Source organism: Convolutriloba macropyga, chromosome 6 (assembly GCF_964194025.1).
Source record: "Convolutriloba macropyga chromosome 6, txConMacr16.3, whole genome shotgun sequence".
Lineage (NCBI taxonomy): Eukaryota > Metazoa > Xenacoelomorpha > Acoela > Convolutidae > Convolutriloba > Convolutriloba macropyga.
In genome coordinates this window covers 73,703,282-73,719,764 of record NC_134473.1, presented here as the reverse complement: position 1 = coordinate 73,719,764, position 16,483 = coordinate 73,703,282, and the positions used below count along the sequence as shown (strand labels likewise).

At 33.8% G+C, this 16,483-nt stretch overlaps 1 protein-coding gene across 1 annotated transcript in view; it reads right to left on the bottom strand.

Annotated features, from left to right (window-relative positions):
* LOC142340605 (solute carrier family 41 member 3-like) overlaps positions 1–16,483 on the bottom strand; it is a 70,229-nt gene that overhangs the window by 34,852 nt on the left and 18,894 nt on the right. Inside the window, exons 3-4 of the mRNA XM_075391292.1 lie at positions 5,560–5,753; positions 957–1,136 (exon numbers count right to left, since the gene is read on the bottom strand). Of these exons, the coding sequence (XP_075247407.1) occupies positions 957–1,136; positions 5,560–5,753 (374 nt within the window). The remainder of the gene's footprint in view (positions 1–956; positions 1,137–5,559; positions 5,754–16,483) is intronic.

Genomic DNA, 16,483 nt, shown 5'->3' with positions numbered 1-16,483 from the left:
TCAAAACAATGAAGCAAAAGTATTGTATAAAAATGACCAATACGTTTGCAATAATTGCTTCATACTTCGTTCGAGAGCAATTAAAAGCTCAATGATTTAATGCCGTCAAGTCTTTACCTGTTTATCCCATTTTTGACGACAAAAACCCGAATAGTCAGAAAATAAAAGCTAAGAGAGACTAACAAAGATCTTGCTACGTAACTGAAGGCACTATCATTATCACTTTTAAAATATTAGTTATCAGAGACGAAAAATTGCAAAGCTTAAAAAAAATTATACCTTTAATAATAGCACCTCGTGAAGGTAAAAGATGCCAATAGCCAAAGATGCCAATTATCAGGATACTAAATTTCTATCTCACTTAATATTGAAATGTTTAACTACTCAATAAAACTTAATTTGATTAAACTTATAGAGGCCAAAGCAATCAATTTATCAATGACTTGCTAAACGAGGTAAACGCTTTACTAAATTCTGAGAAATACCGAAAAAAAATATTTTCAAGATCTTATTTTTCAACAACATAATGCTCCTGTACATAATACATAAATCGAAAATTCTCAGCGTTTTCTGCAAAGATAAAGAATGAGAGGCATTGGAATTGCCAAAAAATAGTCCGGATCTGAATCTAACTGGAAATTTATCAGCTGTTTTAAAATAAATGAAACAAAAATCAGTTTTTGGGAAAATTTAGAATTTTTTGTTGGAACTCAGGAACAAATTGACTCGGTCGTCGTCCTAAACGTTTACAAAACTCCAAAAACTTTACTGGATCACATATATTTTACTGGATGACATATATTTTACTGGATGACATATATTTTAAAGGTAACAGATTTCAACTCAAAATGTTGTTTTGATAATTTTTAAAAAAAACTTCAGGTGTACATAGCTTATAGGTACCATAACTCATTTTTTGTCACAGCAGAAGAGATCCTAGTTGACTAACAACGAACCTTTGCAATTTTCACTTTTTCGTCGTGATTAAAGCTCCTGGCGATTTCGACTTCATTTTGTGAAGAAGAATGTGGTTCTTCGCACTGCGACGAATGCGCGCTGTTGTCCTCTAAAGTAGCTCCCGTCCGCTCTTCTGTTTGATAATCACTACCACTCATCTTCCTACGTCTTCGGGTTGCCTGAAAAATTATTTATTGAAAAAGTTAACATTTGCGAGATTAATAGTAAAACATTGATTAAGGCAGACTGCCGGAAAACTGCCGTCATTCATTCCCATAAGCAACCTTGGAATTCAAAGAAACGGGAAAAAAATGATTGCACGAAAAAGTGCAAGCTATTTTGATTGCATTTTTAGATCACAAAACTATCACTTAACAGAAAGCAAAAACAATTTCTAAATACAGCCAAGGATTGCGCAGCGAAAAGAGCTACGCAGCAATAATCAAAAACTCACTTAACTTTTTTCAAAACGAATATTCTGAAGTCAAAAACCATTAGCAACCAACTGAAATTTCTAGTTAGATGACACTTAGTCTCAATAGAAAGACAATGACACCAGTCGAAACTGAAGCTAGGAGAGACTATAGACTAAATAGATTAACAATCACGGTCAAAACTCAAAAAAACAACTAATTTATTTTAAATCAAAGTATCTAGAGAGTGAAAAACATAAGCTACTCACTAAAAACCAATAATCTATAACAGCTGTCACTGATGACAGCAAGTAAAAAACCAAATAACCGACGACAAGTACAACAAACAGGAAAAGCCCGAAAAATTCATTGATATTTCTTGAACAACTGTGGTTAAAACCAATCAAAAATGAAAACATGAAATAGGTCGAAAGTGCATCAGAGAGACAAGGAAAACTCTCATTAGCAAGATTATATGACTGAAGAACAAATGGATCTCAAAAAGATGAGCAAAACTGAAAATATCACATAATTTTGTGATAGTACCGTCAAAAAGTTGCTAAAACAGATAGACACATTTTTTTTTAAAAAAATAGAGCTAATTAAGGCTCAAAATTAGGCACTGAGACCTGTCATAATCGAAATTAAATAGTGGGACAATACGAAGAACTATAAAAAGGTGCAAAACTCCAGAAGTCAGTAACAAATTTTGAAACCAAATAAAGCCATAGTTGTTAAAACCAAGAAATTTAAATTCAGAGCACTAAACTGCTTCAGTTGCTCGTCATCAGAGTGCCACTGAGATCCGCCATCCATTAATAACACTCAATGAAGGGAAAACAATAAGGACTATAAAACGCAAAACCTAAAGAAGAACCTTGATAATAATTGAAAACAAGTACGGTCAAATTCGCTAAAAACTTCGTTAAATAAACTGCCAGCGTTAAATGGCTTCAATTATGTCTCACCAGAGAGCTAAGGAGAGCTGAAATTATCGACATTAAGTTATAGGCCAACTAAAATAATTATGAAAACGGTTTAAACTAAAAAAAAACATCAGAGATAACTTTTGAAAACACGTTTTGTCAAAGTCACTAAAAACGTTAGATATGAAAGGAAACCACTAAATACCATCAATTGCGACGCATTAGAGTGGCAAGGGGAGGGTTCAGTTCAAAAACAGCTGTGAAAACCTTCAAAACTTGTTTTTATAAATTCATTTTGAAAGCAGTAAAAAAGTTTACGACCTAACATAACACGCTTTCCGATCCATTTACTACTCCAGCAAGTCACCAGCCTAACTTTCACTGACGTTGGGTGTCGAAAAACTGCGAGCCCATTTTGAAAAATTACTATGAATTGATTCGAAAAAAGCATTCAGAAAAAAGCGTTCAAATTTAGATTATTAACACGCTGAGGCAACAATAGGAAAGCCATTATATAAGTTCACAAACCTGTCTATTTTTGAAGAAAAATAGAAATGCAAGAAACTGACTAACAGTTTCAAGTTTTTCTACTTTTGTCAATTTTCTCAAGAAAAAACCATCTCTCATACTATCAACTGCAGTGGAATGATACCTACCCATTCTCACAAACAAGCAGCGTCTTTTCATCTCTCATTGAATGCAATAAAACCAAAGAATGGTCCAAAAAAGCCTAAGCAGCCCAAAAAAAACAAAAAGACACGAAAACCTTCAAATTAGCAGAAAACTAAGACTAATGACAAAAAACATTTGGCAACCCTATCAATACAAGTATAAAAATTAATATAGCTAATCCAAACCTCTTAAACGCAAAAATACACAAAATTTAATAAGAATCTCCGAAAAAGCCGCAGGTGAGCAAAACAATTGATCGTTTACACAATTTTTTTCACAAATTTCTCGCTTTCGAAATAGCAGTGTGAAGAAAAAAACCACTCACTTTTTGCTCTACGCTCAAACATAAGATCATTCCAAATTTTTTCACGCATTTAATTTCCTGCTTCACATTTTCTCCAATAAAATTGATTTAAAAAGAAATTTCTACAATATTCCTCTTCGAGTCGTGAAAAGACAACGTCCTAATATAATTCAAACTTATTGAATTGTAAAAAAATAAGAGCGACATAAAAGCTGGCTGAAAAGATGAGGGCAGATATTAATAACAACTGAAAGGATAACTTGCATCGCAACACCCAAAGTCCAAAATGCCAGATCTCTGCAATGCCGGATTATAGATTTTAAACGTTCCAAAGCACAAAATTCACGCACGGTTAAGTGAATCTGCTAAAGTGACTTTACCATTCCGATTCACATCTCAAACGGCAACGTCGTTCAATCCGAATACCAGATCTTTTCAGTGACGTATTCAGAGTCACGCATTGCAAGTATTATGCATTAGCAAGCTGATCTCAAAAATTAACAATCAACTTCATGCAAGTTTGTGCATAGCCCTGAATGCTCAAAATTTTCTCACATGGTTGACGAAAGGTTCTCATTGTTCTGAGAGATTTCATCTAATTTTTTATTATTCATAGCCAACGGAATTTGGCCAAAGGAAGTGGTTTCTCGTTAATAATTAAAAGTTTACAAAATTTATTAAAAATCAATAAAAGTTTGATTCCTCGAAGCAACCTGCACACTGAAAATAAGGGTCAAAAATAGGCCAAAAATTTTTTGCAATAGCTAAAGTTAAATCAAACTAAAAGAACAGATTAAGGTTCAAACAGAGAATAATGTTCGTTAACCTAAAAAACTTGCATGATTTCCTAATGAGTACACCTTAAAAACTCTAGTTGTCCACTGTAATTAAACTGAATTAGCTAAAAAATTGCAAATTTGAAAACTGTGTGTAAAAGATACAAAATTGTATAACCAGCCAAAAAAACTTAATCGTGAAAAACCTGATTTCGTTTCTCCAGCAAAAAACAACTGCTTATCAACCAATTGCTTACCAACTGCTTCAAATTTTGATAGTTGCGGATTGACTAAGGGAATCTCTTCTGCCTTTGAAACGCCTACAAAAATTATTCAAAATTGAAGCATAGAGTGAAAACTGCAAAATACAGGAGTCGTCTAAAAAGAATCAGGTAGAAAAACAGATTTTTTAATATATTAAACAGGCTGAAGAAAAATTTAATTGATCCTGGTTGAATTTGAAGTAATGGTTAATTAACTCTGCTTGAAGTCGCTGAGAACTCCTGAGGTTTATCGAGAACCGCGAAGCAGTTCGAGATATTAAGTCAGAATTGTGACGTCACTTTTGCGAGTCACTTAACCATGCTTAAAACACGAAGAGCCCAAGTTTAAAGAGGTCAAAAGTCAACGGAATTCTACTTTTGGCTAAGTGGGAAATTCTGGCATTTTAAATTATGGCACTACAGACGTTCGGCATTTCAAAATGTGCCCGAGAGTTTTTTAAAACAGCAAAAAGAATCTGTCCAGATTGTAAAAATAACAAAAATGGAATGTATTATGCGCTATTGAATCAACAGGCAAAAAAGCTAAACAGTACCTTTTCAATATTTTCATGAACTGAACAACCAACTTGGATCAAAATTAAGATGAAAATGAACCAGCTAAGATTTTACATCCTCAGTAAGATATGACATGACTTCCGACGAAACAACTGCTTGTTGAAACCTGCAACGCCTTTAAATCAACCTATCAACAAACTGTGTTATTATTTCAAATTCAACTTTTTTGCCTTCGCAGAAAAGACTGTCATAAAATTCGCTCAAACAGAAATTTGTATGAAGTTTTGCCTAAACTTTGAGCTAATCGGTTTCAAGATTTTTTGGGAACTTTCCCAAAAACATTGGCAAACCTATAAAAACGATGTCGGCGTAAAAAAGAATCGAACGTGATATCGAAAAAACAGGAAATACAAAATGTTCTAAAAAAACAAAAATCTAAAATTGGCAAACTAAACAAAAATTAAGCCCAAAAGGTCAAAAATGGAAAAATTTAAAGCCATTTTTTAAATAACTGTTAGTTTTTTGTGAGCTTGAACTCTAGATAAATAATCTTGAAATATTGTAGTCAAAATTTAAACTCAAAATTTCACCAAAAAAAAAAGAAAATCCTTTAACCACAAAATTGGGACTATTATCGATCTCTAACATTTTTTTTTCAATAAAAAAATAGTGAGGAAAAAAAAATATAAAATTGTCGTATAGCCAAATCATTTAGTCTTTTGAAATGCTTACCGGATTCTGTTCCCCAGAATTTGTATAATTTTGAAATGGAGACAAATTCTGATGACTACGGAAGCGAGCACCGTCGTCCAATTCATACACTAATCCACCACTTTGTTGTAATATGTCTTCGCCTTTTGTCGATTCATAAGCAGTTCCCGTTCGTTTAGCCGAGAGCTCTTCTTGCAGACACGATGCCGCCGCATCTAAATATATTTGCTATTGAGAATTGTGCTTTAAACGACAATTTGATGCTCATTTCAATTAATCGAACTCTGACTTTCGCAATAATAAATCTTTCATCTGGCATTCTGCTAATGGTATATTTCAATATAAATGGAACGTTAAGGTGGAATAAAAAACTCTATTGATTCAGATGACAAAAAAGAATTGAGAAGTAAAAGTTTAACCCGAAAATTTTCGAATTCTAATTAAACGCCAAATAAAAAGGAAATTGACTTTGACTTGAATCAAATTGCTGAATTTTGAAGTTTCATCAATAAGTATTTGGTAAATCTTGGTATCTTGAATAATAAAACAATTTGAGAGAATTTGCGGCCAATTTGACTGGGTACGTCACAAGAACCCCATTCATTAAATCAAATCAAGATGGTTAGCAACTTTTAGCATTAAAGACTAAATTGGGTCAAAATTTAAATAAATTTAATTCCAGTCGATTTACGCCAGGAAGTCCAAAAGTTTTGCACAAATTTTCTAATACAGCTTTTTTCACATTGGTACAAATGGGTAATCTATGCATAATGAGAATAATGGTAGTAATAAATTTATTCTAACCATTTGAACGGCTACTATCAAAGTGTAAGTATTGTATTACTATAGTAGTTTTCATTGGGTTTGTGTGGTGGGGTTGCCGTGGGGGGAGGGGGGGGGGGGGATTGGACTGCGAGGCGATAAGTAGAACACGAAGTGCAATCATCTGGATAATAATTAGCACACATTTGCATTCAAATTAAAATATTCCACCCTTGAGATTACACACACTAGACAACACTAGAGCACACACGCCACAGATGCGCATATACATTACCCTGTTTAGCGGTAGTTAGTTGCGAGAAATAAAAGTAGGGCTCTTATCTCATTCAGGGTAATAGTATTTTTTTGGGGGGGGGTTGTCGGGTCATAAAACCCAGGATGTGATTTGAACATATGATATGAGCGCATCAAAAGCGCAACTAGTGCAAAAACAAGGCCAGTTATTATTTCACACTTGGGTGCTGTTAACTAACATTTTAACCCATTACGCAATCCACTATAAAAATCTATTACCCCCCCCCCCCCCCCCCCGCCCCGCACTCAAATTTAAAAACCAAAATCACGTCCATTCGACATTTGCACACTTTGGTTTGTGTCCTGTATGTTTCCTACACTCGCCCGCATTCAGACACTGTGAAGTCTAAACTCAACCCCTCACTCCCCACCAAACAAAAAAATGTTAATGGCTTCCTAGTTTCAAAGGAAACGACTTGATGTGATGCAGGAAGAGACTCCCAGTTAACGACAGAGCAATTACAAGTGCCTGGTTGCTCTGATGTTCAAAGTTTTTCCCAAATTCCCATTTTTCAATACAATTAAGTTCATGCCCTTCTGGGTATAAATTGGATTGGGCTTGGACTATAATACCTCTGCATTTGACAGGTAGAAGGCAGAGGGCAAGAAGCAAATTGTCAAATGATAGTCTTCTTGACAGCCAAATAAAAAATGCCATTTCAAATTAGGATAACTGTTCTGGCGATAGCTGCATCAAAAAGACAATGTTTGTGTTTAGTACGATTCACTTTATTCCGACTGAGAATGTGAAGAATCGAAATTTTTAAGAGATAGGATACTTAATTTCGCTCCTGCTATTGATTTTAGTAAGAAAGTATCATTGTTGAATTTCTTTACAAATGGTCATACATTTCTGGAGTTTTTCCACCTAACTAATTCCGAATTTTAAGCATTCTAGAAACATGAGATTATTACCATATTGAAGCCCTTGAAAGCTGGATTTCCACAGCGTAATATCATACGTGCCATATTGTCAGAAAACAGCTGCGATAGCTTCGTAGACCTGCGGTCTCAAAAAGATGAAAAAGACTGAAGAAATTTCATTTGTTTTACAAATTGTCGACATACCATAGTTTGAATTAGAGTAAATTTTATAACTTATGTATTCTTATTATTAGCTGCCGCTAAAGGCAATCAATTAGAGTGAAATATACTCAGTTGACCTTATCGCCTTCAATCAAGTAAGCAAGTGTGATCGAAAACATAATCACGAATAAAACACACAGCAGCACAACTCCTGAATTACAATCCAAAGCATTGACTTAACTAAAGACCTGACAATCAAAATTTTTCCAGCAACATCAAACTACGATAGTTAGTAAAGCACATGATCCTATTCGCCTAAAAATAAACAAACATAGCTGGCAGGTTGCCAGAAAATAACATCAATAGCTTCGTAGATCTGCAGTATCAGAAAGATAGTAAGAAAACACAAAAACACATGAGAAGGCCAATAATAACCCCAGCTACAGGTTCGGTGCTACTTAAAAACAAAAATCTTAAAAAATTTACTAAAAAATTATCAAAACAAATTTTAATTGAGTCAATAAAAGAGATATCTTAAAGTTGAAACAAATAAATTTGCGACAAATTTCGCCGTGCTGAAGGCCAAAAAAGAACAGTTATTTTTCGGACTAAAACTATCGAAAACAAATGTTAATTTAGTCAATAAACGAGATAGCTTAAAGTTGAAACCGATAAATTGGCCACAAATTTTGCCGCGCTAGAAGCCAATTGAGAAGTTATTTTTCGGACCAAGCCCCAAAACCACAAGGAAAGCAACAAAAACAGACGAGACTAAAAAATTCACTGATTTCTTTTTTTAAGAAAAGGAAAATTCGACTCATCAAAAACACTGCTATCAATTGAAATCATTGACAAAAAGAATTTGTACCTCATTAACAACCGATGCCAATTGTCTATAATGAGACCAAAAATATAGGACAATATACAATAAAAGATGGGTAAAAACAATAAAAAAATAGCTTTTAACAATTTAAATCAACGTCAAAGAAACCATAAGCTATAAAGTGAAACAATTAAATCAAATATTTAGTCTTCAATAGCAACCAGTCATTGATCTGACGATTAATCAGATTGATCTGATGATTAATATAGCGTAATATGACAAAAAAAAGTACAAAACACGCGAAACTCAAAATTTGTTAATAGTTTTTGAAAACAAATAGCGTCACAGCCAAGAAAGACAGAAACTATTGACTCCAACCATTAATTCTTGCTCCAGTAGCATACTGTTTTTTGAAAAGAAGTTATGAGGAGGCAATTAAAACCTTTAGATATCAATTTAAACCAATTATATATCGCTTCTATTACGACTCGTTAGGCGGCCAATAAGACTGGTCATTATTGAAACTAAGAAGCAGTACAATAAAAGGGAGGGAAACAAACCAGGAAACAAACATCAGAAATTGTGGTCAAATTGCCGCAACAAAAAGGTGGCTTTCAAAAAGCAAAAAGTTGTTCAAACACAAATTTCTCACTCCACTTACAAAAAAGTAATTCGAAAAAAACTCAGTCTTCATACCTACTCGCTTTTTTGCTACCTTTATTACAAAAAAAGTAATTCGAAAAAAAACTCAGTCTTCATACCTACTCGCTTTTTTTGCTACCTTTATTACTGCAGTCTGAAAAAAACTCACCAGTCTAATTGGACTTGAAAAAAATCAGTCTAAATGTACTTGAAAAAGTCATTGAGGTGAAAAGGTAGAAAAAGGTATGAACTGATCTTAAAAAAACAGCCAAGCAATACAAAAAAATCCGTTGGATTGTAACAAGATCCACTAAGAGTGAAAAATGAAGTCACATACATAATTCAGTCGCAACTCCAAGAAGACATGAATAAAGACCAGCTTTGAAATAAGCGCCACCTCATATGGTGGTGACAAAATCTCCGGAAAAACTCGTCAACTCGCAGACACGTCAATTCGCTAAACAAAATCACCAAACCAAAAATCTTTGAGCAAGGCCAACAAACTTTGACTGATTCCATTTACGGTATAACTCAATATAAAACAGACAGATAGACAAATAATTGCACTCCCAGAGAAACAAATTTATTGCAGAGACAGAAACAGAAAATTTATTCAATTTTAAAAAATAACCACTATGAGAAACAACCTTAGCCTTAATGTACAATACATAAATATGAATTTAATATATTTTGTTATTTTTTGCTCCTCAGATCAGAGAAAATTCAACAAAAACTTTGTCTTGATACTGGCAATTGGTAACTCTCAACAAATATTTATGACAAGAATATTGCAAAAAATCTTAATTGATTTTGAACCAATTTGAAGCCGAAAAACGCGTTTTATGAATTGAAACTGTCAAAAACTTATTTTCGCGCGTTTTTATTGTTACCGTGGGGGCATAGAATATTAGGCGAAAACTCGATCAGGCGAACACAATTTTTGTTTCCATCAGGCGACATCTTTGAACTAAAAGGGTCAAATACTTTATTATTAAGTAGTGCTGAGTGTTTTAGTTGTTATTCGCCTCATGTCTACAAAACTTTAGTTCAAAATTTTCGCCTAATGTATTCAAAAAAGGTGTTCGCCTAATCGAGTTTTCGCCTTATATCCCACCCCCCCCCCCCGTTATCCTGTAATATAAGGTCGCATGCTGTTTAACTGGGTTTTATACAATCTTGCGCTTCCATTTACAAGTCGAAAATAACAGGATTCAAATTTTGCCAAAGTTAGCTTAAACTGATTGAGTGATAGGAAGCTAAAATTCATTTTATTTCGATTAAGTATGCTGAAATAAGCCCTAAATAGAAACCTCTTTAGTGTGTGTGGCAGGAGCAATATAGAGCATTTTTGGTGCTTCAAACGATGTGTGTCCCCAGAGAAGTAAGAAGGGTCATACAGCCCGCCCAATACAGAAAACATCAATTGATGGATCACTGCGTGTGTTGTATTAGTTTAAGGAATTGTAAAAACTTGCTTTTTAATGAATAACTTCAAAAATTTAGAGAAAATTTTGCTCGTTTTAAATATCTTTGCAAAGTTATGTTACAATTATGTAAAAATCACTTCTTTTATAACATCTTAAAATTCGTTAAGCGTTGTCCAATTATACGTTTTAGCCCTTTTCAAATGAATTTGCTTCGCGCTGAGATATACTGGCGCCAAATTAGACAGCCTAATTTACTAGGCAAGATCTAGATTTGACAAGAGTTACATTTTAAAGATCTGGAGACACTTAGAGATAAATACACACTTATACACTAAATAGAAGCAGTATAATAGTTTTTGCGCAGCTCATTTAAAAACTTCTAAAACTCAATGATTGCAAGCATCGATTATTTCATCAATTTTCAGCCAGATTGATTTTGTTTTCGATAAGAATTCTCTACAGTTGATTAAAAATTCCATCAGTTCCATATCGCACTGGTCCCCTCGTTGCGAAACTAAACTGCAGATTAACTTGAGATGAAGAACGAACACAACGAAACAAAAGCAAGAGAAGAATTCAACCATTAAACCCTTGTCATTATAACAACACCAACTTCATCCCCAATATATGAGAAAATCAAGATGTTAACAAACATGAAGACAGTAACATAGGGTTTTTATGACGTTAAAACAGCAAAAAAAACAGTAAGCTAACGAGTAACAAAAGTTATTTGCTCAAAGTGATTTCTACTGAGTTTTTCGCCTGCAGTGCTGCTGTCTATGAAAATATGTTTGACAAATTAACAGGCAGTATACTTCTTTGAAAAGCATACAATTCTCTTAGTAAAAATTACTGGTCCGTTTTTAATTCGTTTTCCAAATTATTTTGATTGTGTTCTTAAAAGGCACGTAGAAGGTCATATTATTTTTCAAGCAGCCCAATACTTTACAGACATTTATATTGAACCTAGCAGTATGTGCTGGTAAAAAACTTTTGAATGTAGCGCTTAGCAAACTTAGAATATAAAATTTCTGGAATTTATAACATTTTCTTATGTTTCCATTTTTTATTCGAATGTTGCACCTCGCCCTAGAGAGCTAAGTTTATTTTTGCCTGATATTTTTTTTCAATCGAATTGAATTTTTATGTGAAATAACTTAATACCTCAAATTAAAAACTTTTTTCATAAGCAGAAAGAAAAATTCGCTCGAAGCGCTCAAATAGAACTTCTGCAAAACGACAGCGAATCACATCCTCCCGACTATATGACTTAAAAATTGGCACCATAACACAATAAAAGACTAGAGAGAAGCTATCAAATGGATTAAACTAAATCAGATTCTACGATCACCACTGAATAATTTACTGATTTAATAGCTGCTACCTGAATTCATTTCTTCAAACCGTTAAATATGGACAAAAAATGCGGGGAAGTTTTTCAAAACCATTTACTAAAATCAAGCAAAATAATAAATTCGGTCACAATAAATATCGACCCAATGTACCACACAGAATGATTGAAAACACAAAAGATTTACAAAACTATTGAAAAACAACCGTTCGAGCAAACAACGAGTATTTGAGAGAACAAGTATTTGAGAAAACGACACAATGCTACTTGAAAGAACTTATTTGCTCTTGGAAAGGCTTCAACAATTGATCGTACACAGTGAAACCCACTTGAACACAATAACTGAGAAGGACAAAAACGGTGTCAGGACAAAATACCCAATGTGACAAAATACCCAAAATATACCCAATATTTTATTCTAACGTTGAAACTATCAGAACGATTATTTAGCATAATATTTAATTAAAGCATTTGGCCATGCCTCGCGGGCCATGGCCATGCCTCAGCGGCCCGTGGGACTTGATATGAAACTATCACAACCGAACATGGGATTAAATTGGGTATTTTGGCATTGGGTATTTTGTCATGTAACCGACAAAAACTATTAAAATAATAAAAGGCGAATCTGGCATGTGGACCAACTCAAAGGAATCAGTCTATTCAAAACAAAATAAACCTATAATGCGACAGTTTTGTTAAACCGACAAGTTGTCAAAGTCTCAGATCTCAGCAATTGAACCAAATACATGTCTTGACGTGTTGACCTTTCTTGGCAACCATATCCAAGAGTCAGATATAGTTCCATACACGCCATACAAAATTTTTGTTGCATGATCTTACCACGGTTGCCAAATTTTCAATACACAATTTTTTTCGTGTTTCAGGGATTACATGGAGCGGTTGGTATACAACCAAGTTTTCCACCAAGTTTACAGGTCATCAAATAACTTATGACCTTGGCACAAGGACCAAAAAAATGTTTCATTAAATATTTCAAAAATATAATTTCAGGGCGAAAATAATGTTATCCACGGTATGGGCAGCAAAGGTATCATTACAAAAAACGACCATAATCTGAAAAGTAGGACCAACTAAAAATAGGCAGATAAATTGAAAAATATATGAAACAGGCTAACATGCTTCAATTAATCTTTTTTAATTGAGCAAAAGCTAAAATATAGACTAATAAAATCACAAAAACCAAAAAGCACTTTAAGACTGAAGGCCACAAAAGCTCACCAAAGACCGTCAAGCAACAGAAAAAAAATCAAAACAACGAAATGCATTAAAAGCTGCAAAATGGTAACATTAGCTCCAAATTGCAAATAAAAGCCTAATAATTATTAGAATTGGTCACCAGGTCTCCTGAATGTGACATTTATTTTTGACTATTTTTTAAACATACGTAAGAAAAACCACTTTAACTGAGTAAACTACAACTTGTAAAAAAAATACTTAAAATGGCCACTTTCTGTCTCACTATTTTCTATTTCTGATTTCTGTAGAGCAGCTGGAAAAAAAACGCTTTGCTTTCACGCACAACTTTGACAATGTAACCACTTGTCCAATTTCAAAAAGATGGTTATCATTTCCTTTTGGGTCTAAGACTCACAGCGTTTCTTAGAAAGGCACTTCTTCAAAACTTGAGTAAAAACAAAAAGACAACTCTCAAATCATATCAATAAAATTTCAAAAACCAAGAGTTCCAAAATAAAGCTACGCTTAGCTAATAGCTTCACAGGTAAAATAAAGATTGATATCTTCCTACGACCTGCTGAAAAAAACTTACTGTGAAAACAAAAATATTGTTCCAATATTCTTCCCAATGGATCGCACGCAATTTATGTCGTTAAAAATAAAAACGAACAGGGAAGCATTCTGTGCCACGCAGAGGACCATGCGAGCCATCTTTTACCATTGTTTATTAGAAATAAAGACGCGTGCGCGTTAGACAAAATAGCAGAAAAGATAAAACATAGCCGGCAGATTGCCGGAAAATAGCCGCGATAGACGCTTGTGTCCTTCCATTAATTGAAACAACTAAAGAAACAAGATAGACGTCCACCAGTCCTTTAACAGGCCACCAGCCTTTTTGGGTTAGATTCGGACTGTCACATTTATGACACATACGGTCTACAAGAATAAAGCATTAAAAGAGCTTTTTCAAAACTGATATTCGAAATCAAACTCCACACTAAAACTCAAGCATTAGGGCATATAATTTTGGCACTACTTAGATGCACACCATTGATCTTTAACTAGTAAATGTTCGTAAAATTTGAAGTTCCATGAGTGAGTTCAGAAGTCAGTTTTTGAGTGAGGTAAGTCACGCAATTAACCTAAAAGCATAAAAGACATCACGCACACAGATTTTAAATGCAAAGCACTAGAAGTCAATGAAGTCATTGAAAAGGTCAATTCCAAGAAGTCAGGTCGCAAGAATCATCGATGGAGACGACGAATTAACAAAACATAGCAGGACAAGTCCTGTAGTAAATTGATTCAAAGAATTGATTCAAAAACTTAGAAAAACTGTACCTGACCAGCAGATCAATTGAACAATGCCGGCCAAAGCACAAACAAAATTATCTCAAAAAGTTGAGAAACTAAAATAATCAAACTAAACAAAAAAAGAATTGCTAAAACTCAAGTTTTTAACTTGAAGGGCATATATGACACAACTCAATATACTCAATAACTCACGCAAAAGCATTGAAAGAGATGAATTTGCCACTAAAGGTAGATGAACTCGAGAAATATGACAAATGCTTCAAAAAAAACAGATAAGTGAAAATTTAAAGAAAACTTCCGAAATTAGGGCTGGAAAACCACTTTCGAAATTATGTTCTAAACCATTTTTTGTCTTTGGAGTTCTGACTGTAACCCGTCTGCAACATTTGAAAAGTTTCGTCGGCCAGATTCAGAAATTTTTGAAAATTGCAAAAATTTTTGACATTCAAATCTTGAAACACATTCCCCATTGCCTCTATAAACTATGCAGTAACATTTTCTCAAAAACTAGAGGAGATCCCTTGGCCGTTCAGGTTAGTTAAACCAAAAAAAAAATGAAAAATTTTCAAAAATTTGAAAAATATTGGAAGTTTTATTTAAAAAATTGGTAAAAAATTTTGATATTAATATGTTGAAAACCAATCAAGGGCCAATAAAAACATTTCAGTGAACTATCAGCAAATCCTAGATGAAGTTGCTTGCCCCCTGGGTCTGGAAACTTGAATAATAGCAATAAATAACAGAAACTTTATTGAAAAAAATAGATAAGTGAAATTTGGATGTTGAAAACCATTCCATTACCACTGACGAATATTCAATAACCTATTATAAAACCACAGAGAAGGTTTCTTGACACCACGGGTTGAAACAGCTCAAAATATGACAAACATTTTAAAAAACTTAAAAATTGTAAAAATTAGTATAAATTACCCTGTTTATGGAGTAGCAATACATATAGCTCTTAAGATGGCCATAAAAAGTAATCACGTCTTGCAAAAGACCTTCATGAACTTCATTTCAAACTGGTCCAACATTCCGGACTGGTTCAATTTCAGACTGGTCCAACAAAAATCCGAAAAACGACAAAAAAATGCAAAAAATTGCAGCATTTTGAGCTCAAAAACTCCTAGAAATGACCTTTTAACCTTGAATTACGGCATTCCCAGTAGCTTCACCACTCTCAGTACCTGAAGGACTACTTGACACGGCTGGCTAAGGGTTTCTAATGAAACTTGATGCCCGCTGAGTTTTACCTGTTTAACCCGTTTTGAAAGCTCAAAAGTCATGAAAGGTATGAAAACATCTTCCAAAAATAAAAAAGACAGAGCACCAATATAATCTATTTCTTGGATTGTAAAAAACACGATGTCCCCAATAATAGCCGCTATTGCTTCGCGGCTATTAAAAAAGAATACATATAGAAAAAAGATTAACAATTAAAAATTACTAACGACCTGTCCTCGCAATGTTGGCGGGGGTCTCGATTCTATTGACTCCTGCATCTGGCGGGGAATGGGGATGACTTTTGGGGTGTATTAAATTACACAAATATAATGATTCAAGTTAAGAAAATGAAACCATGTTTGCCGCACTTTCATTTTGACTTTTACTAAATTGCCGCCGCCTGAGTTCAGCTGTCTGAGATTGTGAATGAGAGAAGAAATTAGATCTGGCAAAACGCAGAAAGTCAATGACCAAACTGTCGTCAGAAAATCAAAAATGGTCGACGTAAACATTGGCAAAAAATCCTAGCCAGAAGATTCAAAAATTTGCTTGAGGACACAGCCAAATACTCACTTAAATGACTTAATTCCACTAATGAATTGGAAAAAAGCAGTCAAAAATAAAGAAACGAGCAATAATAAATTCGGAAATGCTATGTTTTCAAGTCTCAACAAGTAGCAACTTCAAATCATTTTCCCTCCAGAGATTTTGTGCTACACGATCTGTATAATCATTGATTTATTACATAAAAAGCGAAATAAAAATAAATCATTTCATACCGATAAACTGACAAAACAAAAATAAATACCAAGAACAAAATTATAGACAAGGATTTAAAAAATCAGAAGTACTTGTTTTAATTGG